Raw genomic sequence first — 27,263 nt, 5'->3', positions numbered from 1 at the left:
GCAGCGGTACAACTGTGTCACTGTCAAGTCCATGGTGCAGACATAGCCTAAGTCAAAGGCCAACTAGGTGAACTGATTTTGGAGGGTTTTATGCATTTCTCTCTTCAAATATTTATTTTGCTCCTAGTCTCCTTTTCTTGGCATTGCCAAGTATACTGGATACCACATATACTCAGCAGTTGAAGGGCCAATGCCTGACCTTGAAAAGACATATGCAAACACCATTTTAGATCCTAAGACAAAATGCTAAATAGTCAGCTACTGCATAGTGGATTTAGAGGAACTCTTTGGAATATTAAATATAAAACTCATACCACTAAAAACATTTAAAAATGCAGTTCAGTCACACATGACCTGTATACTATTCCGGAATGACTAGATTCACAAACAAAAGCCTTCTATTGATTATGACCATTAAGACTAAACTACATTTTGTAAATAATGCATGTTGTACTTATGCCAATTACCATACAGCTGTACCAGAGCACACTAGGCATGGACAATATATCTCAGAGAATGTGCACTACTAGGAAAAATTATGGAAACAAGTTACACTTCAAAAAGGAAAACAAAATGATCCAACATATGCTAAAACATTTAGTGGATCTTGCCTGGAAAGAAAACAATATGTATTATGCCCTGAATTATGTAAAGTCCTGAAAAACAAGGAAGGAATCTAAGTATGTTGTACAGGAACTGTGAATGTCAAGAGACTAAAAAAAGTGACCGAGATGGACTCTGTACATCCAGAATAATACCAGTATTCTTCAAGGTTTCTCCAGGGCATAGACAAGTCAACAAGACAAAACATAAGGATCACTCACAAAGTATTTGTATATTTCCATATGAATGTGTTTAATAAGCAATTATCTTCACTATTTACCTTGTCAAAGCAGACCAAACAACAGTGTTTAAACACCATATTCTGTGAATCTAGTTTGGTGTAGCACATGGAAGCATTTCTATGTTCCCCCCCAGTGCTATATTTTTTCTATATATGGTATACTAGAATTAACTGATGTCTTTGAGAAACTACCAAAGGCAGAGAGTCTGCCTTCCTGCTGGAAAGACTTAGGACCAAATATAATTAGCAAAAGAAAGCACATTTCAAGAGCATTTTAATGTATACAATGAGGGTGTAGGTGAATAGGTTTTATTTTAAAGAAACAGTCTTTAATTTAAAGTACTTTGCTCTGTGGATCTTATAAATATTACCATATTTTTTCACAAATGTAAAATATATTATAGCTGTTTAGATTTAAAAGGCAATTCCCACTGGGTGATAAATATTTTTAAAAAAATATTAACCTACAAGAAAAGGGCAGCTCGGTGAGAACTAGTTTTTAAACCTTCAGTTGTCAGTCCAACTGGCCCAAGCTGACATTTTTCACTCAGCCTTCCTTTAATGGCAATAAGGCTACTTTGCAAGCCGTGGCAATTATAGACACTGTAACGGGCTGCTCCTCATGCTAACACCCCAAGAGTGCACTTATCAATAATCACAACTGCGCAGTAAAATAAAATTTACACATTTCAAAATATTGTTAATAGACATCTCTATCTTAAAATGGCTTCCATTAACAGGACTTTGAATTATTTCAGCTGTGTGTTGATTAGGTTTAAGCAATTCACCACTTCACGAGTGCAGCTCACAAACAACACAACCCACCAAGGGGTAGCGATAGTCAATAGGATTCATAGTGCAAATGAAAATCAGAATTGCTCTAAATTATCTGACATTTCAAAAATATAAATGAACAAGACAAGTTTCTTATACTGTACACGCAATAAGCTATAGTGAGCATACGAAAATGAGGCTGGGACATTCTACACAGTTAGCTGGTGTTCCAGACTTGAATCTGTTCAAAGACAGGACTCAGTAAATAAAATGTTGCAAAGCAATGTTGTTATAGCACTTGAACTATGCTCTCAAGCTTTGTATTTCTGTTTCCCAGTCTCACTAATCACACAAATATGCTGAAACAAAACAGAAAGCTCATGTTAGAAAACTAACATCTATGAGTCAAAGAGTGAAGTTTCACACATTTATTCAATAATGCAATTCGGGGGGGGGGGGAGTGCATCACACATTTCCATGTTATTAATCACTAATTTAATGAGTTGATTTATATAGAATAATTTTAAAGTCTTGTTTTTGTATCAAAATGTTAATTCCCCCATAGCCCACCTGATCCCTGCCAAGAGACTTGCGCCACCCAGAGAACAAGACTCAGGAATGGGCAGGAACTCAAGGGCAGTTCATTCTTTATTCCAGATTGTCCTTTTGTTGTTAATTGTGAAAAAACCTGCTAAGACAAGAAACCCCCCACTACAGCTGTTCCATTCTTTCCCATCTCGTCAATAAGGAGCATGTAAGGCTCCTTTCTCCAGAGCTAAGCAGAAGATCCATGTTGGCCTGACTAATGAGAGTTGAATGGCTGCTCTCCTGCTAATGTTTTCCCCTGGTCACTATATTACTAACAAAGTGATCAGGCTTGTACATGAAAGTACAGTTGAAGTAGGAAAAAACTGAATTATCCTATTTCCTCCTCCCTAGTTTTGAAAGAGTAAAAAGTATTAACAAAAACATTACTTACATTCAAATCTCGAAAGTATTCATTATAATCAAGGGCATAACCCACAACAAACTTGTCCGGCACTTCAAATCCAACAACTGAAAAGGACCATAATTCATCATTTTGTTAGACTTCATGTACCAGTATTTAAAAAAACAAACAAACAAAAAAAACAAACTGTCAGTTTAGCATATATATTTTTAAAAACCCAAATGTCCTTATTTTCTCCTCAAGCATCCTCAGTTTCTAAACGATTTAACAAATTTAATTGACTTTTCACTATCTAGTCCATTAACTTCATTCATTTCACTCATCTTAGAAATAAAAACAAACTAGATAATTTCATTTTCTGGTTTTCATGCAGTAGCACAATGCTGCAATGTATAGCTTACAAATGTTTGCTCCAAATAAAAATCTATTTGTACTGAAATTCATGAATGCATTTCTACTAACCTAGGTTTTATTTTAAGTTTCATACACAAAAGTTACTTACTCTATAGTAACCATGGTCCTTCAAGATGTGTTGGCCACATGGATTCTACTTCTGGTGCACATGCACCCTGTGCAGACAAGATCAGATTTTTTTGAACAGCAGACTCTGCTGAGGCCATGCCTGTAACCCTGCACCCAAGGGCATAAAAGGCAGAGTGGGTCAAACTGACCCTCAATTCCTTCGCCAGGACAGAATGCAGGTAACTACAGGATTCCATTGTGGTGGGAAAGAAGGGTGGGTCATGGAATACATGAGGTCAACACATCTCAAAGAACCACAATTACTGTACAGTAAGTGACCGTTTTTTCCTCCTCAGGCAACAGTCCATGTGCAGCCCACTTCTTGTGATTCAAGCGGTGCCATGGTAGATAGGAAATGGACGCTTGAATTGCATCTGAATACAGACTACTGGGAAACGCTGCCAAAGTGGGCATCAGATCTTGATGCCTCCACTTTGTAAAACCATAGACTTTTCCTGCACTACTTCTACAAGGATCTCAAGAGTGTCTGCCATTCAGCGCAGAAATTCCTGGAACATCTTATGGTTGTCAGGCTGTGAAGATGTAAAGGGCACTACTGCCTTGTCTGGTGAGGACAAGGAGATAGCTGCGGTTCTTCATTTTCATGGTCCTGCTGCTGACAGCGTGAGACACCTGTGCCTTTGCACAGCCCTAGGGGATCTTGTAGCGGAGGGAGACGTAGCCTTAGAGAGAGCAGTAGAAGTTGGCTTTCTTGTTGCCTGTGCCTCAAGGGGCCCATGCAGAGCCAGGAATGACCCTGTAAGAGCGAGGGCAAGGGGCTACAGGGGTGGGCACCACGAAGAATGCTCTTCCCTAGATCCCCTCGGTTTGTGTGTGCAAGAATAGGTCCTAGGTGCCCTGTCTGACAAATAGGGGTCATACGAACAGGACCATGGTAGGAGGGCGGAGGACGCCTCCCTGCTGTGCTCAGAAGCTGAGGAAGCGAGTACCCCTCTTCTAGATGTGGGATGGCTTTAACAAGGTTCCCAGGGTGAGCTATGGGCTCTGCTCTTGCCAGGATCAAGAAAGTGCTCGGTACTGTAATGGCACTAGCGGTCAGCACCGCAGAAGGCACTCGCACCACTGAAGACAGTAGTGGTGATTCAGGCTGAGCAATCAGTCAGATCACCTGCTACCAAAACTGGCTTCAGTGTCTAGGTCAGTACCGAGAAGAGCTGTACCGCAGTCATCAGCACGGGAGTCGTAGGTGCTGAGGCTGTCAGCACCAGGTGCACCGAGGTAAGCGCTGGGCGAAGCACAGAGCTCTGCTTGAGATGGTACTCTTGCCTGGTGCCTGGTCTCTGTGATGGATGTCAGAGGGATCCCTTCTGGGCCATAACCTATCCTTTGAGGAAGCAGGCTGAGGTGATCTCCGCCTCCTGCTACTAGGTCCCTCTGAAGGGGACCTAGACCTGTGCTCTCTAGAGGAACCACGTTCTTCCCTACCCCTCTCAGATGACTTTGCTACTTTGTTGGTCTTGGCTGACGCCTTCTTAGATCAGCGAGATCTAAGATCTGCAAGATGACGGCTGTTCAAACCCAGCAGGGCCTTTTTTCTCCAGATAGAAGGAGATTGTTCTAACCACAGGCAAGTCTCTTGCCTTTTGTGTTCTTTTATGGAAAAATGGCAGATAATACACAATACAGCAGATATACGCCTCCCTGAGGCACAAAGACACCTCAGGTGTCCATCCTTCAGTGGAATAGCTGCATTGCAAAAGAGGCAAGTTTTGAAGCTGTGCTAGATCCCTGTACTTGATAAATCCCTATCTCGAAGATTTTTTTGTTGCTTTGTCTGTCTTATAGTCCACAGGTATCAAATACTAGTACTAACTCCACTAAACTGTCACTACCCTGTCTATATTAACATGCTCATTATTTATAAAATAAGTCAGGTTTTAGGTTGCACAGTATGCAAGAAAAGCAGAACCTATCTAGGGGTCTGGCTTATGGCTACAGGCACTAGGCAAGAATTGAGGGAGGTTTGGACCTACTCTGCCCTATCCCAACAGACACTGCTGGCCAAAATAATCCAATCTTGTGTGCATTGGGAACGTGTGCATCAGAAGTAGAATCTATTCGGACAATCACTGGAAGAACCACCTGTATTTTGGACATACCTACTAGACAATGTCCCTTTAACATAAAGTGTGTCACAATAAGGTACATTCTGCCAACATGTAGTGTAATGCACTAAATAAATCAGAGTACATTACCCAAGAATTATCAGAAAAAAGTGAACTGCAGACAAACATTCCAAATATTCTTACAGTTTGACTATAACATTTCTCTATACTTTGATAACATATTTCTTGGTTAATTTTAAAATATTTATTGATGATTGGCAGAAAGGGTCACTTACAGTCAGGCCGATATCCCACACTTCGAGGAGTTCTTTTTACCAACAAGCTGTCAATTAAAACCAGTAGAAAATTGAAATATGGAAATCAGCAGCCAGAAGGTGTTCAAAAAAACTAGACAGAGAATTAATTACTAAAAACCAAGCCAGTCTTGGACTTCACTGACACTGAATGGGTGTAACTGAAGGCAGAATTTCATCTATTAAATACATCCTGCACTGATCGGATCAAGACTTCTGGTTGAATCACAAACAGTTGACAATCTAGCTAAAAGGACAAGAGTCAAACATGTGCCTGAGGCAGAGAGTAGACAAGTCAGCCAGGAGTTATGGTAAAATTCAGTTCTGAAAAGTGATTCTGTAAACTGACATAATGAGGCTCCATGTTCACTCTGTCTAAGAAACCTCAGCTACAATGCTCTGCTCACAAGAAAAGAGACAGCTTTTCTAGTTATCACACCTGCAAATTCAGCCTGTGAGCTGAGAGCCAAACTGGGTTCCTTCCTTCTTATGTACCATCACTGGTAAATAGAAGTTCTGCAGGCCAAATTGCATCCACCTTTACAACAGTACGTCTTCAACAAGTTTGCACACGTGCTCCTGATTATCTCTGTTAGTGGAATTTAATAAACATTCCTGTTGATGAGGCACATCGAGGCATGGAATCCAGCTCCCCCTTTCTCAGCTGCGGTGACTCTGCAGAGCTAACAGTATTGTCACTAAAGTCAGCAGATGTAACCGAATCCAAACATGGCGCAGATTTGCCAAGACCAGATAGTGACATTTTTACTGTCACTTTTCAGAACAAAAAGGCACTTTCCAGGAAGTAGAGAGAAAGGAGAACAGAGTGAGTGTTCTCATACTTTTTGCTCATCATCATATATTGCGGTACTATTTCAGTGACTCAGGGTAGTCCATGGACGCTCCTACACCCACATAAAGGGCCATTGTGGTGTCTGGTATTTAGTTGCAATTGTTTGGGGAAGGCTTGTGGGGAGAAAAGAAAAGAGAAAGTCCCGTGTCTGATGGATGAACACTGGAGACAGCTCAAGCTGATTATGTACTCAAAAGTGTCACCTACTTCAGGGAAGAGGCTCTCTCAGAAGAAGATGGAAGAAGAGGCCCTGCTAAGCCCCATGACCTGGTATCATGATGCCTTTTGTCCTTTCTCTCAGGGATACTTGCCCTCTGGTCAACTTTTCACAAACCTCTCTGTATTCCCCCATACGCCTTTTCCTACCTGCAAGTCAGCTACATTCCTTAAGGGTGGAAGAGGATCTGCCATTGCCTATCAACATAACACTAAATCCCTTTGTATCTCTGAACCCAGCGTTCAGCTGGGTTTCTGAAAACTTGTCAGCTTTCAGACTTTGTTGACATTTGAGGTTTATAGAAGTTTTGGCTGGATGACTTAATTTTTGAAGGCTGTTATCAGTTTGGGATTTGACCAAGGAACCTCAAATCCAACTTGAGATGTGTTGGAATCTCTGCACAACATCTGCATCACACAGCAATGCAAAACACACAAACAGGCAAGTGTTTACAGGTATAAAATGTAAAACATCTTCACCTTTATGCCATCTCTGGTATTTCCATATTTATGGCTTAGATGTTTTGACAAATTTTCAGTATTACAAAAAGCTTTCTTCTCTTTTTTCAAAGTTATATGATGTGACCAGAATGTAGTTTACTATTACACTATATGTATATGATGTAAAATGTAACGGCAGGGCCCATGGGGCCTTCTTAAAAGGGCTTATCAGGCACACTCTTCAAACTCCTCAACATGTTGTCATGACCTCAGAGATAACGAACCAATAAGAAGTCTGTACCCATCTCACCCTCAACATGTCACTCCAAGATTACCAGCAAAAGAGGCTACCTGAGACACGTCTAACTGCCTGACTAGATGCCACCTCCACCCCTCAGTTATCTACAATTCCTATCAGTCAATATACCTTTATTGTGAAATGCATATAAGACTCAGTTTGACAATGAAAGAGAGCAAGCGATCTGAAATGTAAAAACCATTAGGCTTGACAGCTACTTTGTTAGTAACATTAAATTATCATCAGTTTTGGTTGTTTAGTCATAAGTTTTTTAAACAAAATAAGTCTTAAAAATATTTTGACTAAAAATTTAAAAATCCTAAAAAGTAAAACCCAGCAGATGATATGGCCTGATTATTCTTGGGCATTTGATTGTTATAGCCAAATTACACACAGTTACTGCAGGCTAACGGCAATTTTAAAAATTGCTAACCAGGGTTCCAATTTTGCAATCAGATCCATGTGCACAGGTTTGCATCCAACAACATTAAAAAAAAACCCTTAAGATTAATGAGAAAGCCCAGAGCAGAAACATTAGGAGGCTTTTAAAAAAAATCCTAGGGTAATCAAGATAAAATGCATGCCCAACACACTCATACACACAGACCCAGTCCGTACATCCTTCTTTACTATTAAATCTCGTAAGCAGTAGGAATACAAATAATAGAAAAGTGCTCCTCTCAGTCTAAATAAATGCACCTTTTCACAATGAACAGACCCTATACTAGAAAAAGTGAGACCATGCACAATACCATGAAAGGTGTTTTCATCTTTGTGTCATGGGGAAAAAAAAATTCCCTTCAAATATAAAAGCATTCTATAATCCTATTTCATTATTTTTATAGTTCTTTAAAAAGTAATACATAACGCGAGCAGCCATAATCACAACTCACCTGACTACTTTCACCATCTTTGGATTGTACTGCTTCAGCAGAGACAGCAATGTTTTCATTGTTTTACCAGTGTCAATTATATCCTGATGATAAAAAAGCCACGTCAGAAAACTATATAAAAGTTGTTAAAGTAGCACTTCCAGATTCTAATCATAGAGCCCATGTCATATTGAGTTGCGCTGACATGAAAATAACTTGTGAAGTGGAAATCAGGCTTTTCCTGCACATAAACAAATATAGGTGTTATTCCCTACTGCACTGTTGTGGCCATCCTTTATGTGTAATAGTTAATTTCTATCAGCAATAACCATCTATTTCTATCATATTAATAACCATTGCAATGAAAGTGTTACCACTGAAGCATCAGAATCACTCTCCACTTCCTAATTTGGGTTGGATTAACACAAAGCTACGAAGTTCCTCCTAGAGAAACATTCTTCTCTCTGGTCTGAAGTCTGGTGTACATAAAGAAGTAGGTGGCACTGAAGGCAAAACCGATTGCTGCATCTTATCTTTATATAACTTCCCCCTAAAAACCCCCAACCTACCTCAGGATTATGCCAGGTTGTATTTAACTGGCGCTTCAAATCATGGATATTAACACAAGTCTGGGCAAGGGCCCTGGGTGTGCACACTAAACAGATCAATGCATGGACAAAGGTAACCAGGCCTAACTGCCATATCAGTAGCTTTTAAAGTCGAGAGAGAAATCAGCTACATCATTGACCTGTCACTGTTTGACCCTGTGGTTACATATGGCAGATCTGTTTTCTAGAGTCTTTTTTGCCAGCCACAGGAGGCACCATATGAAAAATCAAGGTACTATCATATATAAGGAGATAAGTTATAGTAGAAGTTATTTTTATTGTTTGATTGATTGACAAGCAGAATGGTGATTTGTAATGGTGTTCATATTTTACAAGAATCTGCCATGTAGAAGATATATGTCACTGAACAGATGAGAAACTAATTTATTTAGCTGCCTGGTACTCAAAAGACATAAATTAGTTAATCTGAAATGGGACCCATATAGAATTCAATGTACTTGCCCTTCAGAAGTAAAATCCACTTCAAAAGAGACAATGATCACATATGTGACTGAAATGTTTGTGTGGAACAACAAGCAGGAAAGTAAAAATTGATGCACACATACTTTGGGAATGGGTGCACCAACACAGAATATATAAATGACAGACTAGACCAGCCTTCCTGGATCAAAGCAGGATCCTGTGTAAAAACCCAGGATTCCAAGATAGGAACTTTGGTCTGACAAAAGGAAGTTCTCACTCCCTTGTGTCATAAAAGGATCAGTTTTAGGAAATGGCTCTTAAATGACAATCATCGTTTATTTACGTGAAAAGAAGTTGATATGATTTTAAGTCTCAAAACACTGTTTGTGTATATAGGAAGTTGTTTACTTGTTTATTGCCACTGCTTCTCTATCCTATGGTTAAAAAATAAGGCCCTACTTAATTTGCAATACTGCGTAAATTGCGAATCCCATAATATTAAGCTTCCACTGCAATTTGCCAGCTGTCCGGGGCTGACAGTGGGAGTCCGGGTTGTCAGCCCTGAGCGGCTGGGCAGTCCCGCTATTAGCCTTGTGCATTAATGACTGTAATATAGTTGCAGCAAAATATCTGATCATCAAAAAAATAGCAGGCATAACATAATACTTGAATGTTTATATTGTTCCAGCAAATTTTTCTCAAACAAATAGGTCTTCTTTGGCTTTTCCAAATTCCTGCAATTAATAAAAGGTCCTTGATTACTTTTCTGCGATTTTCCATGTCTTGTCTGCAACTCAGCTGCAATTATTTGATAATCGTTCCACAGTGCAAGTAGGGCCTTAGTTATAAACCTTGTTCAAGAACACTATCTGCAAATAAATCAATATTTGTTCCTGGGGGCATTCTGCACCAAAAAATTAAAAATTCTGCGCACAATATTTTAAAATTCTGCAAATTTTATTTGTCAAAATAACACTACATAATAAACCAGTTTCAATTATTTTGGTAATTTATTTCAAAATACCTGTCAGCAAGTATGTCTGTAACAATACAGAAACATACAAAAATTCCCCCAGGAGAAGAGTGTTAGAAAAACCCTTACAATAACCCAGTCCCTGTTTCTCTATCCTACCCCCCACCCCCCTGAGCCAGACACCCAAGACCCTTCCTTCCCATAGCCCAGCTGCAGCCCTTCCCCTCCCTCCCGAGCCCAGCCACGGGTCCCCCTAAGTGCAGAAACCCACATCCCCTCGCCCCCCCAGAGCCCAGCTGCGGGGCCTCCCCAGGCCCAGATACCCACTCTCTTCCATCCCAGAGCCCAACCAAGACATCCGCCCCCCAAGAGCCCAGGGATCCAGAGGGAGAAACAGCCTGATATGCAATCCCAGTTTTGCATGGAGTTTCCTGCGCACCGTCCTGTCCTTCCCTCAGGGCATGCTGGGAACAGCAGCGGTGTCAGGAACCCTTTAGCTCCCTGCTCCTCCCCCTGGCAGTATCTTCTATGTGCGAGCTGGGCTCTGTTGGGTCCAGCAGCACCTAGAGATGGCCAGCAGCACCGCAACCCATTTCTGTAGGGGAAAGGAAATTCTGTGCGCACAACATTCATTTCTGCAAAATTCTGCACTGCACAGTGGTGCAGAATTCCCCCATGAGTAAATATTGACTGGATAGAACAAGCCTCCGTCCATCAATGAAAGGAGGCATAATATAAGAACTGATTTATCTTAACAGCTAGGAGTCAGATTAAATTATATTCTGCATATTAATGTCCAGTGGTGCATGATGAGCAGTAGGTGAGACTCTTTATGCAACAAAAATGTATTTATTTTTAGTACACAAATGATGCGTGGAAACATCAGGCACTATTGAGTGCTTTATATATTTTCAGATATTCCTAATAAGAATCTTTTATCTATAACTATTGCAGTTTAAATTCTTGTCTGTGCATTAACAAAGTGACAGAGATCCTTAATTTCACTTCGTTCAAGTTCCTTTAGTATATAAACCAGTATGATTAAATAGGATCCCAGCAAACTGAAAGTAACAATAGCAAAACTTTGACATGGACATTCTCTCCCTGCAGCTAAGGGCTCGTCCACACTAGGGGGGGAAAATTGATCTTAGATACGCAACTTCAGCTACGTGAATAACGTAGCTGAAGTCGAATATCTAAGATCGGATTACTCACCCGTCCAGACGGCGCGGGATCGATGTCCACGGCTCTCCGTGTCGATTCCGGAACTCCGTTGGGGTTGATGGAGTTCCGGAATCGATATAAGTGCGCTCGGGGATCGATATATCGCGTCTAGATTAGACGGGATATATCGATCCCCGAGCAATCGATTTTAACCCGCCGATACGGCGGGTACTCTGGACGTACCCTAAGTAAGAGGAGATGGGGCCAACCTGGGGATTCAGATCCAGACTTCACACACTCCTAACTTTGAGGGTATGTGGGTCAGCTCATTATGAAAATTAGGGGCCATTTGCAAAATTCAGACCTAGATTCAGGTTTCACAGCTTGCTGAAATATAGAGGTGTTCACATTCAGGACAATCTCCTGTTAAAATGTTATCACAAATCACACATTACAGAAATCAAAGTGAAACATAATACTTACTTCTACAATCAAGACGTTCTGGGGGGGGAGGAGGGAATAAAAAAATCCATGAATATTTAGTTGGCGATTATGTTGATTTCATTAGCAGTTTTCTGTTAAATTACTTATATTATCAATGCACTGAAATATGCTTATGTCACTATTTACAGAATTTCACATTCTCAATAGCTGTAAACTGTAGAAAAAAAAATCTGCAATATTACACCCAATTCAAAGATATTATGCAACACTGCAAATTCTATTTAGTTAACATTTCTGAAGTGCTGGCAAGAAGATTCTCATTGATAACAGTCTATTGACACATGCAGAATACTAACTGGTCTGTAGAATTCTTAGACTTTGAAAAACAGCATTATAAGTATGCAAAGTTAGATCAAAATATAAGAACCTACACATTTTTGCACGCTTTTAATGAAATATTCATCATTAAAATGGCATCACACTTTTCAAGGGTTTATGATTCTGGCATTAATATCTCCTCTATTTTGAAACTTTGCATGCATTTTCATTTACAACACATACACGTCTTCACGACTGATTTGCTTATATGTCTAGTTGTAGGGGAAAAAATGTGTTTTGACACTCAGAATATTCTAACCTTTTTGGCATTCCACTAATCTGCCAGTTCATTTTTAAATATGAAATTTTGTAGATGATTAAATCCACACACCTTCTGGTTACTAAAAAACACTTTAAAAGAGTGCTATTGCAAACATGGAATAACTGCTTTATAAATGCAAAGTTATGGAACTGTTGTGACAACAATAATGCTAACGCCTCATGATTTCACAACTAGATATTGCATATTGCATATTGTCATGGTAACAGCTTCACAATAGGTAGCAGTATCCTGCTATGGAATATACCATAGTTTTAATCCAGCTACAGTATCAGAGTCTGTGCTGATGTAAAATTAATTATGTAATTAATATGGAGATACACCTGTCTCACAGAGCTGGAAGGAACCTTGAAAGGTCATTAACTCCAGTCCCTGCTTTCACAGCTGGACTAAGTACCATCCCTGACAGATTTTGCCCCAGATCCCTAAGTGGCCCCCTCAAGGATTGAACTCATAACACTGGGTTTAGCAGGCCAATGCTCAAACCACTGAGCTATCCCTGGAAAACTGCTAGGTGATAATCTCTGTCAAAGCCAGAAAACACAGAACTAACTGCCCTTCCAACACATAATATAAAGCAATTATACAGTGGTAACCTTTGGAATGCCATTACCTTAAGTTAGATCATTAGACTAGTACTATATGAACATAGTAAGTCTTAAAAATAAAGCTATCTTGAACAGTTTAATTAGAAAAATGATGCAGAGCAGCTTAAATAGGTGTTATTTACATCTTTTGTTTCACACTAAAAGACATACTTTTCCTGTCAAGGTTGAGAGGTCATCCCCACCAATTACTTTTATCTCTCCAGTTGACTCGTCATTCTAGTTAAAAAGGGAAAAAAACAACAAGTATTAGTGTGATTAGAAATAAATAAAATAGCTAAACATCTAATCGACTATCCAAAGTTGCAAGAGATGGTATTATCCAGTGAACATTATCACACAGAACTATAGCACTTTCAGAGAGAGCATCTATGAGCATCTCTCCACTAACCAGAGAATTACAAGTCACTCTGACATTTAAATTAACATTTCTGATCACACAGAACATATAAAGTAATAGAAATGGACCCACAGCTTTGTCACTCAAGGTTATGGCTTTATGGTAAGTATGAGTGAGGGTGGGTGAATGTGTGTGTTGCGCTAGGAGAGTTGTGTGGATGGTGAATGAAAGATGTGGGCTACGGTGACAAACAGTGTGTGTTTGGGGTTATCATGTATGGTGTTTGTGTCTTGGGGGTTGTACTGGGAGAGTGATGTGAGTGGCAAATGAGGGCTGTGTTTGTCTGCAGTTATTGTGTATGCTGGTTGTGGTGTTGCGTGGCTGTTTGTGTTGATTTGTATCTGTGGGGCTGTGCTTAGTGATTTGTGTTCATTTGTATGGATGGCAATTGGGGACAAGGGTGTGGCAGTTGGGCCAGGTAATACATCATCTGTGCAAGCTTCCTCACACAACTAATTAAATGATTGCATGCAAATAAGCTGTAAGAGTAAGGTGATTGGTTGAGTAACCTCTGGTATCACAATGGTCTAGGACTATGACACCTGCCTTACTGTAGCTGTACGGTGTGTGGGCATGATTTCTAAAGTCAAAATATTGTATCGGAGAACTTAAAAGTTGGACAATAACAGATCACTAAACCCAGTGATGATGCAACCTGGTGATATTGTGAACAAAAAGAGCTCTCAGCCATGCTTGTAGCTACTTCAATCACTTCACACCAACTCAAGACATTTTAGGTTGTGCAGTGACAGGGTGACATTCCGAGCACCTTCTTACATAGATGTCTAGCAGGAGAATTCATATGAACCTATGAACATGCACTGTCCATCACACTATGAAATAGGGATTCACGTGGTCAGGTAGGGGTTAAACTGAGTACACCAAAATAAATGAGAAAAAGTACTTTAATTCCTAAGCTGTATTCTGCCACAAAGGTCTGACAATTTATATTTTAAATGGCAAGACTTTATTTGTAAAGTATTATTCTTAAAGACTAAAGAATTCAAGTTGGTAACCAGGCCAAACCACAAGGGTGGAGACTAGGTATCAAACAATAATTACAACCACAAGTAGTTACAGTGTTTAACATCAGATCCCAGCAATGAAAGCTCCAATAAGAGTTTTGCTTTCTGTAATGAGGTAGAGTGGCCTCATTCCAGCACAGAGGGGGTTAACTCACCCTGTTGGGCTCAGCTAACTCCACCCTATCCATCTGACAAGAAGTGCAGGGGCGGGGCAGGTCATATAAGAGCAGGGCCCTGCCTGCAGCTCAGTTGGAGCCCGACATTCTTCTCAACTGCCAGCAGAACCCACAACTGGCTGTGGCGGGTGATGACCCTCTGCAGCCAGCTTGGAGGGAAGGCAAATCACTGCCCCAGGAGACTGAGAAACCCAACAAGGGAGCGGAGACCTGGCTGCCTGACAAGGAGACTGGGAACCATGCCCCAGCAGCCGTGGAACATCCCCACCACACACTGGTTGGAAGTAGTCAAAGGAAAAGAGATACTGGTCCGGTTGTGTTGCTGGGAGGGCCTGGGCTGGGACCCGGCCATCAAAGGGGGTGCCCTTGGCTCTGAGATTCAGCAATGTTACACTTTCATTGAAACAGTTATTAATATATTGTTAATGGTGATTTAACCGTAACACAGGCTATTGCCATACTAATAAATTACTGAAACAAAATGCCATACAACTGAACCTCAAACTACAAAAAGAACATACAACCCAACATGTAGGGATAAAGTGAGAAAGGCTAAAAGCCAAGTAGAGTTGAACCTTGCAAAGGGAATTAAAACCAATAGTAAAAGGTTCTATAGCCATATAAATAAGAAGAAAACGAAGTGGGACCGCTATACACTGAGGATGGAAAGGAGGTTAAGGATAACCTACGCATGGCCCAATATCTAAATAAGTACTTTGCCTCAGTCTTTAATAAGGCTAATGGGGAGCTTAGGGGTAATGGAAGGATGACAAACGGGAATGAGGATATGGAGGTGGATATTACCACATCTGAGGTAGAAGCCAGACTTGAATAGCTTAATGGGACAAAATCGGAGGGCCCAGACAATCTTCATCCGAGAATATTAAAGGAACTGGAGCATGAAATTGCAAGCCCGTTAGCGAGAATTTTTAATGAATCCGTAAACTCAGGGTTTGTACCGTACGACTGGAGAATTGCTAACGTAGTTCCTATCTTTAAGAAAGGGAGAAAGAGTGATCCAAGTGACTATAGGCCTGTTAGTTTGACATCTGTAGTATGTAAGGTCTTGGAAAAAATTTTGAAGGAGAAAGTAGTTAAGGACATTGAGGTCAATGGTAATTGGGACAAAGTACAACATGGTCTTACTAAAGGTAGATCGTGCCAAATCAACCTGATCTCCTTCTTTGAGAAGGTGACAGACTATTTAGACAAAGGAAATGCGGTAGACCTAATTTACCTCGATTTCAGTAAGGCATTTGACATGGTTCCACATGTGGAATTATTAGTCAAATTGGAAAAGATGGGGATCAATATGAGAATTGAAAGGTGGATAAGGAACTGGTTAAAGGGGAGACTCCAACGGGTCATACTGAAGGGTGAACTGTCAGGCTGGAAGGAGGTTACTAGTGGAGTTCCTCAAGGATTGGTTTTGGGACCAATCTTATTTAACCTTTTTATTACCGACCTTGGCACAAAAAGCGGAAATGTGCTAATAAAATTCGCGGATGACACGAAGCTGGGGGGTATTGCTAACACGGAGAAGGACCGGGATATCATACAGGAAGATCTGGACGACCTTGTAAACTGGAGTAATAGTAATAGGATGAAATTTAATAGTGAAAAGTGCAAGGTCATGCACTTAGGGATTAATAATAAGAACTTTAGATATAGATTGGGGACGCATCAGTCGGAAGCAACAGAGGAGGAGAAGGACCTTGGGGTATTGGTAGATCGCAGGATGACTATGAGCCGCCAATGTGATATGGCCGTTAAAAAAGCTAATGCGGTTTTAGGATGCATCAGGCGAGGTATTTCCAGCAAAGATAAGGAGGTGTTAGTACCGTCATATAAGGCGCTGGTGAGACCCTATCTGGAATACTGTGTGCAGTTCTGGTCTCCCATGTTTAAGAAGGATGAATTCAAACTGGAACAGGTTCAGAGACGGGCTACTAGGATGATCCGAGGAATGGAAAACCTGTCATATGAAAGGAGACTCAAAGAGCTTGGCTTGTTTAGCCTCGCCAAAAGAAGGCTGAGGGGGGATATGCTTGCTCTTTTATCAGAGGGATTAATATCAGGGAGGGAGAGGAATTATTTAAGCTTAGTACCAATGTAGATACAAGAACGAATAGGTATAAACTGGACACTAGAAAGTTTAGACTTGAAATTAGACGAAGGTTTCTAACCATTAGAGGAGTGAAGTTCTGGAACAGCCTTCCAAGGGGAGTAGTGGGGGCAAAAGACATATCTGGCTTTAAGATTAAGCTTGATAAGTTTATGGAAGGGATGGTATGATGGGAGAGCCTAATTTTGGCAACTGATCTTTGGTTATCGTCAGATAGGTATGCCCAGTGGTTGGTGATGGGATGTTGGATGGGATGGGATCTGAGTTACTGCAGAGAATTCTTTTCTGAGTGCTGGCTGGTGAGTCTTGCCCACATGCTCAGGGTTTAGCTGATTGCCATATTTGGGGTCGGGAGGGAATTTTCCTCCAGGGCAGATTGGCAGAGGCCCTGGAGGTTTTTCGCTTTCCCCTGCAGCGTGGGGCATGGGTCACTTGCTGGTGGATTCTCTGCAGCTTGAGGTCTTCAAACCACAATTTGAAGACTTCAATAACTCAGGCATAGGCTAGGGGTTTGTTATAGAAGTGGATGGGTAGGGTTCTGTGGCCTGCTTTGTGCAGGGGGTCGGACTAGATGATCACATTGGTCCCTTCTGACCCTAGAATCTATGAAACATGAAAACTGGCAGGTGCTCAAGAATGAACTTTGAATTTCATTTTAGGCATCCAGCTGACTTTGATCACCTTCAGTTTTCCAGCAGCCAACATTAAGTGTGTGTTATTCCCATTACTGTGTAGACTACAAAACAGACTTGCCATCATAACCAATCACTGGGGGGAGGAGGGAGAGGATGGATAAGGGAACTGAAATAGTAAACATGGCCTTCCCTTTTTACTTTAGTTTTTCCAATAGCTTAAAGAGTTCTTACATACAATTCATCCATCAAAAGAGTATTTGAAAGTTGTAAACCCAAAGGAGGGAAAGTAATTATTTGGGGGACGCACAATGGGTTATATAACTAGAAGTATTGGGATGAAGTTAAGAATGAAGATTATTTGAAAAACGTTCTGACACTAAGATCTGTTAGGCTCTGGAATATTCTCCACAAAAATATTGAAAGTTCAATAGCTGGGGATGTGAGAAATGTGACTGGATGATCTAATAAAATCATCCATCTCTAATTTTTAGGATACAGCCTCAAGCCAAGTAAGAACAGAAATCAGGGCTTTGGAGCGGAGCGCAGAGCTGCTCCAGAGCAGGGGAGCTGCAGGTTTCAAATTGGCAGTATTGGTACCTATAGTTTCAGACTATAAACCAATTTCCAGTCTTCTCCAGTGTTAAGAACTTTGTTACTTAATAATTAAACAAAGAATTTTCATTTCACATAAGGACACTATTTGAGACATTAGTAGCAGCATGGGCCCAGTGATGGACAGTGAATCAGTTTCAATATTGATTTAACATTCAGAAGAGATTTATTCTTTAAGACTGTCCCCAGACTAAACTCCTGCCATTGCCAAATGATAGCAGTATTTTACATGATGGAGGTCACTAGCTAATGGCTCAGAAATAACTTTAATTTTAAACAATTTAAAGTACATGTGCTGTAAAATACTTATCATGAAGTGTTTTTCAGAACAATGCGCTAAGCAGATTGCATTCAGTTTTAAAGCCACTTTAAGCTAAAAGAGGAAGCCCTGACAGTTTTCCTGGAACACTGACTAGTGGTAACGGTAACACCCCTCCCGCCTTTCCTCCCTCCCCCCGAAACATCTAGTGTTTTTGGTTCTTCTTCATGACTATGCAACTTGTTTTTAATTTCTAAATTTAGATAAAGAAGGTTTATGGGAACTGACTTTTGCCAGCGCAGCACAAAATAGTCTGTTAGAAAGGAAGAGTTCTTATTTTGTTCATAAATGCTGTCTTTCCATCCCAGGATGGCATGCCAGCTCACTCTAGAAGCATTCATTTGTAAAAACTGTGAAAGCAGAAGTTGTAAGTGAAGTTTAATTGCAATCACATTATGTTCTTTCTGTTCCAACATTCAGTAGCTGTATATTTCTATACACTGAAGCAGTCAATGAGACATATAAGAAAGTTATCTCACAATTCCAGAATAGTTATACAAAGTTCAGCTGTCTCGCCTAGCTAATCATGGCACTTTGGATTCCTTTTTTCCAGATTATAAAATCTGTATAATGAGGAAGGGCTGTGTGATCTAATAATTGTATGCAAGGCCTCGGTGTCAAGAGACCGCGGTTAAACTCGCAACTCTGCACTAGTTAGTTATGCGACCATGGGGAATCTACAAAGCCATATGCCTCAGTTTCCCCATCAAAATATGGATAGTATTTATTCATTTCTGTATTTGAAATCACTGGAAAAAAGCACTAAGTCCTGAGTAGTGGTAACATTAATAACAGAAAGTCTAGTCAAGCAGTTCCATGGATGTCTGTGTTAGGACAATCTTCTCCAGTCCACAGTGTTTTAATCTAAAGACCCTAGCACTGGATACTAATCACCATCCTACAGTGCCTACAGAAGTAAAATGCTAGTAAATTTTGTACTAATCTTGTGCATCAGTGACCAGACTTCCGCACTGATACAGAGCAGGACATACTTTTTTGTATGGTTGCCTGATAACTCCCACCCCTGTCCCCACCCCATTCCACAAAGAACCAACACCCCAAGAAAGCATTCTGTTTAGAAAGCTTCCCATCCAAGATATTCTCTGTACTTCTCTTCTCTTATTCTTTATTACTAAGAAAATCTGCATAAAAATAGGATCTTTATTTTTTTAAAATTCCTCTCTATGCTTTTCCCCTCTTAATGTCAAAGGACTGATATAGCAGAGGACTAAAATTCTGGAGCAGAAGAAGCAGAGATACTAAATAAATTGATGTAAATATGTCTAATAAACTAGGTAAGTGAAATACAGAAAACACACTACATAAAACCAACCATCTTTCAACAGAAGTTTTCCCAAGTGGTGTTACTGACTCTCGCTTTTTCAACTGCAGTCTTGTTTTTTAAACAAACCACAAAAATGAATTGAAAATGTCCCTTGGACTAAGTGTAAAACATATAGGGTTTGTTGTTTTTTTCTGCTCAGAAGAGCTGAGAATCATTATTTCTTCTTCTTTTATTGTCCTTCTGTAACTCCATCCATTCAAGGAAATTAATTATCATAGGCCGAGTGTGTGTGTGTACACTCCTGTTGGTGGTGGTGGGAGAACTAAAATCTTTCAATGGGCACTGGGAGAAAAGCCTATAAAAGCAGCTTGTACACTACTTCATTCATTAAGGGGCAGGGTGATAAGGAGGCACATCCCTCACTTTCCCCAACCATGCCTCTCCTTTGCTTCACTGGCTGTAGCAGTCCACCATGCCTCATGTTCAGTGAGGGCAAATGCCCTGCCTAATGTTCTGGCAGCCCCCTGCATGTGTGCACAAGGTGGAGGAGGGGGGCAGTGTGCTCTCTCACCCAACTATACAACCGCATGGAGCAAATCCAGAATCAAGCACTTATATCTCGCTTTTTTTAAAACGAGATTTTAATGGACAATACCACATCAGTGTACAAGTTCATAAAGTCCTTCCACAGTCAGAACTCCTAATGTTGCAGTTTAATCTCTGGTTTCATGGTCTAATCAAATGAATGACAAAGTTATGTTTTCAATTTAATAAGCTACATGGATTTTTTTCTTCTTGTTTACTGGAATGGGCTCTCATTCATGATAAACAGTTTGGACTACTAATTGGTTCGTTGGACACAGAGCTAACAGAAAAACCTCCTGAAATAATTTATTTTTAAAATGATTTTCGGAGTTTCATCATTTTATGGTTTTATTTCCACACTAATTGCAGTGGAGTCGACCCAAAAAGCACTTTTTTGATTTATTTTGAAGAAACAAAACCAGGCTTTTGCTAAGTCAGAAAACATCTAGCATTTGTGGATGTAGACTCCTTCCTTAGACCTATGTAGTTTAGTCTTATGCTTTCTAAAGTTTAAACATAACCTTGTGCAGTGCTGCAGTCTCCATTTTCTTATAAACTTAAATGCTTAAATGTCAATAGAAAAACAGTCTTAATAATCACCTACAGCTGGTCTCTAGAGGGTAGAACGCCCTTCACCAGCAATTGATTGCAAATTAAGCCTTATAAGCCTCACGTTTTTCCAAAGCTAAAAATACTACTAGGTTTAGTTCTATTGGTTGATTCGGGTAAATAAAAGATGGGCAGGTAATGTTGTGGCTCTCAGCATATTCAGTGCAAATCAATGGATATCAGATGTAAATATTTTTATAGTTTTCTAATGTTCCCTATCCAGTCAGTAGAGTCCTAGCAATATAAAACTTTCCGTAAACGATGCCATAACTTGAGGAAAGATTATGTTATAATCACGGCTCTAGATTTTGGAGAGAAGCGGGGTGAGGGGGAAGGAAGTTGGATAGCTGGAAGTTACATAAGGAGTCACTTAGCTCTGGAAGATTTTCACGAGCTGGTGTGTTGGAGACAAGGGGGTTGTGTGTAATGGAACATATTTTGTAGCAAGATGTGTGAACAAGTAGCCACATGACCTCATTTTTTTAACTTTCCTCCACCTTACTTCCTATTTCCCCACTGTTACCATGTTGCAATATGTTTAAAGAGACTGAATCTGTAGCTTTAAACACACATAATACCTAGCACGTTTAGGCAATAATAATAATAATAATAATAATAATAGATTTAAAACCACCTTCATTTAATAACTTCAAGTTAATCAATTTTATACAAAGTCATGCTGTGTCAGCAGATATACTTACACAATAGCTCTTCAACCTGATGAAGTCCACGGTCATAGGGATAGATTTGTCACTGTTTCTATTCAGTGCTTTGATATAATCCAGTAAGTCAGCAAAAAACTTATAGCCACCCTTCAGTACGCAGAGGGCTACAATATGATGCTCCCCCATGCTCTTCATAATGTCTCGTGCCAATCTTTCTGTCCTGTAGAAAGAAAAAAGTTACTACTACTCCTCTGTTTTGTTTTTTAACTACAGCAGCAGCATTTGGTATTGGCGCCAACAGGGGGAATACACACACACCAAATTGGAAAACATCTTCCTTGCTCAAGGTAATACCTGCATACCGCTTTACAGCCGATTTTACTGTTTACTGGTCAGCAAGGCTTCTCTCACTTTTCAAGGTTAATGTAACAATAACACTACCAAACTTCCTCAATTTCACAGGTTACCATAGCCAAAGCTAATCTTAATTGATTACTGGATGGCTGCCAGAGATGTGAAGCAGACACTGTTTTGTTTTGTTTTTCAAGTAAGATAGGTTTGGTTTCTCAGACACAGAGCAGTATAAACTTATTTCCTAATACACCTAGCAGATACAGCAAGTCCTAGACAAATCAGGAAAGATCAAGATATTACTCAGATTTTAAACTAGTTCTTTATAGCCAGGTTAAAACACTAGAGAAAAAGACTTTACATTAACTCCAAAAGCAAGGACAATACAAAAAAACCAGATCACATAAATGATACCTTCTTTGAAAAATTACTGCTAAAAGTAATGTAATCTTCATTCCTAATTTATTTTGGAAAGTGCTCTGTATATTTACAGCACACCATCCAGCAACACACTTCCTAGGAAAAGATTATAAATTCAGCACTTCATTTAATAAAATATTACTCAAACAACAGGTATTTTATCTGGATTTTATTTCATATTGGAAGCCCATCAGTAATTAATGTTAATGCTGGAGACAGATATAAAAAAAAAATCCAGTCAAGTCATTGAGAATTCAAAACCACAATGCATACTGTAGGTGCATCCCTATCTTCACTTCAGTCTTTTAAATCAGAAAGATCTTTTCAGAACTACAAAACTACTTATTTAAAAATGGGAATGGGAAATAGATAACAATGCAGTACTCGCTGAAACAAAATGCTTCATAATTATACTACCCCCTTCTCTGATCGGATGCAAGATACAAACTTCATGACCTCACCACGGATTTCAGGAAGTACAGAAATGAAGAACTAGTATTTTGCATTTCACAGCAAGGAGGAGAATGGAGGATGTTAAGTCTGCCTACAATACTAACTTGAAAAAAGATCTGAGACAACAAATGTCTTCAATAACTTACGTTCATGACATTAGATTTATCTTCTGATGAAATTCAGGAGGCTACACCACTTCCACTTTTCAGTCTAAACTAATGTGATAAACATAATGTGCCTTTTACTTAATTCTTTAGACTGCAAAGGGCCCTAGAACTATTCTGAAAGAGGTCATGTACTATATATATTGTACAGGATCTCTTGATAGCTATGCTGTAGTTTTGAAACAGACGACAATAGCAAATGTGCCAATTCCTAGGGTCTGCCATAAGAAAGTAATTTAAATATTTCTTAGTGTTTGCACGTCGCTCTAGAAAGGAACATGTGGGTCCCAATTAAAGGTCTTACATGTGGTCCTGCACTTACACCATCTCCACCACCAGAAATCAAGAGAGCTACAATTCTCTTAACACTTATGACTGTTACGAATAGAAACATTTTAAAAACTATGATTTTCACATAATCAATTTTTGTAGTGTATTATCTGAAGTCAAACTAACCTGTCCATAATAAGCCCGTGAGGAATATAGACTTTTTCCAAATCATCTACATAATGTTTAGGTATGCAGAACAAGTCCAGATCATAACCCTTTTCATCATCACCAATCTAAAAAAAGAAATATAGAAGATGAGATTGGGTACAATGCATAAATCCTTGCAGAAAAAAACATGATCTAGAACCATTCAGGCACTACAATGATCTGGGTAATTTTATCCTTCCCTCACCAAGAAGACACCAATATATTGAACACAATGCAATGTATAGGTTAGTAGTTATCATCTATGGTGCGTAAGAGTCTCCTCAGACATTTCCTGAGTAGTTACTTAATAAAACATCAAACATGGGGAGACATTTATTTAAAATTCTAGCAAAGTTCTCTGGATCAGAGAATAGGAAATGAAACTATACCCCAATTTGGGTCTCAATTCCCTGCAAACCCAAAATCATACCTTTTTGAAAAAAAATTCTTCATTTCTAATAAGTTCAGTATTTCAACTATACAAGCAACGGATCAAGTACTCTTTATAACATGGGAAGCTTCCAAATCCGTACACTACCAAGTCACACCAAATCCAGGACTCAACTTCTAATACACACAAAACAGTTTTATGAATATCACTAGTTATGCTTACACAGAGAAAAAGTTCGACAAGTTTCTAAGGTTCTGCAGGTTCTCAGCGTCTCTCAGGATCAGACCCTAAAGGCCCAATTTAACAAACTGTTTTGCACAGGCAAACTGTTGTATGGTATTGATTAGGATTTGGGATTAGTATATATGTATATCATTAGACCAGACATTGCATTTAGGTTCAGGATATATCCTTATATATTCATCAAGATCTGGGCTTTCATGCATCTTGATGTTAATAAGGTAAAGTTTATTAATCGCCTCATTTTTGTTTTCAAAGTTTAACACCATTATATGTAAAGCACAGGTAGGAGCCTACTGAGAAAACTGAATCCTATTGCTGGTAATTCAACAGTGTATGCATTTGCAGGGTCCATCTTCAGTACTCAGAGTAGCAGCCGTGTTAGACTATATCCGCAAAAAGAAGAACAGGAGTACTTGTGGCACCTTAGAGACTAACAAATTTATTTCAGCATGAGCTTTCGTGAGCTACAGCTCACTTCTTCAGATGCACAGAATGGAACACACAGACAGGAGATATTTATACATACAGAGAACACGAAAAGAGGGAAGTATGCATACCAACAGGAAGAGTCTAATCAATTGAGATGAGCTATCGTCAGCAGGGGAAAAAAAACTTTTGAAGTGATAATTAAGATGACCCATAGAAGGTGTGAGGAGAACTTAACATAGGGAAATAGATTCAATTAGTGTAATGACCCAGCCATTCCCAGTCTCTGTTAAGGCCTGAGTTAATTGTGTCTAATTTGCATATTAATTCGAGTTCAGCAGTCTCTCTTTGGAGTCTGTTTTTGAAGTTTTTTTGTTGCAAAACTGCCACCTTCAAGTCTGTCACTGAGTGGTTAGAGAGGTTGAAGTGTTCTCCTACTGGTTTTTGAATGTTATGATTCCTGATGTCAGATTTGTGTCCATTCATTCTTTTCCAAAGAGACTGTCCGGTTTGGCCAATGTACATGGCAGAGGGGCATTGCTGGCACATGATGCTGAACTCGAATTAATATGCAAATTAGACACAATTAACTTAGGCCTTAACAGAGACTGGGAATGGCTGGGTCATTACACTATTTGAATCTATTTTCCTATGTTAAGTTCTCCTCACACCTTCTATGGGTTATCTTAATTATCACTTCAAAAGTTTTTTTTCCCCTGCTGACGATAGCTCATCTCAATTGATTAGACACTTCCTGTTGGTATGCATACTTCCATCTTTTCACGTTCTCTGTATGTATAAATATCTCCTGTCTGTGTGCAGGACCGGCACTAGCGTTTTTAGCGCCCTAGGCGCACGGCCATTTCGCCGCCCCGCGTGCTGGTCCTGCGGCTCCGGTGGAGCTGCCGCAGCCTTGCCTGTGGGAGGTCCACCAGAGCCGCGGGAGCATCAGACCGTCCGCAGGAATGCCTGTGGCAGGTCCACCGGAGCCACCTGCTGTCTACCCCCCACCCCCGGCAAAATGCCGCCTCCCAATAATCCTGGCGCCCTAGGCGATTGCCTAGGCCACCTAAATGGAAGCACCAGCCCTGTCTGTGTTTCATTCTGTGCTTCTGAAGAAGTGAGTGTAGCTCACGAAAGCTCATGTTGAAATAAATGTGTTAGTCTCTAAGGTGCCACAAGCACTCTTGTTCATCTTCAGTACTGTTATTCCTATGGAATACCCAATAACTTTTCAATGGCAGATCAAGCTCCAAGTTTTTGCTGTGCTACCATTTAAGGATCATTTCACACAGGAATTTGTATTAGTACAGCTTATAAACTACTAGAATTTGTATGACTAACCTGTACAGCAGACTCAACATTTAGTTACTGGATTACAGATCTCTGGAAACAATAGTAAGCCTATCAAGTAGTGAGATAGCTCTCTGAAAACCTACAGACTTTTCCTAGGTTTCAACCCTTGAATTATATTTAACAACGTATTTGACAACCCACTCTTTTTTTTGTATTCAGAGAAAGAATGGGTCATTCCTACAATTTTAGGATGTGGATTCTTACTGAGATAGCAAATTATGTACAGTTGTGGGGGAGGAGTGGTCACAACTCCTACAGTTAAGCAGAATTTTAAAGCATGGAACAAAATACAAGCCGCAAAGTACTGTAGTCATCCATGGACACAAGTGGTTGTCGTTTTTTAAGAATCTGTAATATCCTGAGCAGAAATACATTCTAAACAGACAAGAAACTCCTAGAGCCCCTTCAAAATAAAGTTATTCATTTCTAACTATATTATATCATTGTAAGTAGCACACCACCCTCCAGCATATTATACCATTATATGTTAGTTTCCATATTACAAACAGAGACAGACACCCGACTTTATTTCACTGTATAATTTGGGAAGGAAAGCAGAGTCTGACTATCCTCAGGAGGTTACTCTCATGGGCTTTTTTTAAGGTCTCTAGCAAAACACTTGTCTGTAATTGAAAACAGGGCATTCCTCATGTCAGTGCAGGGTACTGCCATCGCTGGGGCCCCTTTCCCCCCACCAGCCCCAGAGCCCCCCCATCTCCGGGGTCCCCCCCGACACTCTCCATTTCCGGGGTCCCTTTCCCCACACCAGCCCCAGGGCCCCCCCATCTCCGGGGTCCCCCCCGACACTCTCCATTTCCGGGGTCCCTTTCCCCCCCACCAGCCCCAGAGCCCCCCCCCCATCTCCAGGGTCCCCCCCGACACTCTCCATTTCCGGGGTCCCTTTCCCCACACCAGCCCCAGGGCCCCCCCATCTCCGGGGTCCCCCCCGACACTCTCCATTTCCGGGGTCCCTTTCCCCCCCACCAGCCCCAGGGCCCCCCCATCTCCGGGGTCCCCCCCGACACTCTCCATTTCCGGGGTCCCTTTCCCCACACCAGCCCCAGGGCCCCCCCATCTCCAGGGTCCCCCCCAGACACTCCATCTCCGGGCCCCCTTTCCCCCCCCCATCTCCGGGGTCCCCCCCAGACACTCCATCTCCGGGGTCCCTTTCCCCGCACTGGCCCCAGAGCCCCCCCATCTCCGGGGTCCCCCCCAGACACTCCATCTCCGGGCCCCCTTTCCCCCCCCCATCTCCAGGGTCCCCCCCAGACACTCCATCTCCGGGGTCCCTTTCCCCGCACCGGCCCCAGAGCATCACCCCCCCATCTCCCGGGCCCTTTTTCCACCCCAGCTCCCGGGCCCTTCGCACGGCTCCGGGGAGGCACTGGGCAGCCGCCTCGCCCCGTCCCGCCGCACTCACCACGATGTAGGGGCAGGAGGTCGCCATTGAGCGCGGCTCTGCTGCGCCAGCTGCGTGGGGCTGGGGCGGGCGCGGCCCGCGTCGCTCCAGGGAGGGGCCCTG

The 27,263-nt window shown here is 40.9% G+C and overlaps 1 protein-coding gene across 2 annotated transcripts; it reads right to left on the bottom strand.

Annotated features, from left to right (window-relative positions):
• Window positions 1-820: 820 nt before the first annotated feature.
• On the bottom strand, window positions 821-27,263 carry HPRT1 (hypoxanthine phosphoribosyltransferase 1). 2 transcript variants are annotated; one of them, XM_050964443.1, is made up of 9 exons: window positions 27,162-27,263; window positions 23,305-23,411; window positions 21,497-21,680; window positions 13,178-13,243; window positions 11,801-11,818; window positions 8,171-8,253; window positions 5,452-5,498; window positions 2,598-2,674; window positions 821-1,977 (listed from the first exon to the last, which is right to left on the bottom strand). In XM_050964443.1, exons 1-9 carry the CDS (start codon window positions 27,186-27,188, stop codon window positions 1,930-1,932), a joined length of 657 nt encoding a protein of 218 aa, XP_050820400.1. In that variant the 5' UTR covers window positions 27,189-27,263; the 3' UTR covers window positions 821-1,929. The 2 variants fall into 2 exon arrangements, with proteins under 2 accessions (XP_050820400.1, XP_050820401.1); XM_050964444.1 differs by lacking the exon at window positions 821-1,977 and having other exon boundaries at window positions 2,618-2,707.

This window comes from Gopherus flavomarginatus, chromosome 8, assembly GCF_025201925.1.
Source record: "Gopherus flavomarginatus isolate rGopFla2 chromosome 8, rGopFla2.mat.asm, whole genome shotgun sequence".
NCBI lineage: Eukaryota > Metazoa > Chordata > Testudines > Testudinidae > Gopherus > Gopherus flavomarginatus.
This window is presented reverse-complemented; position numbering and strand designations above follow the sequence as displayed.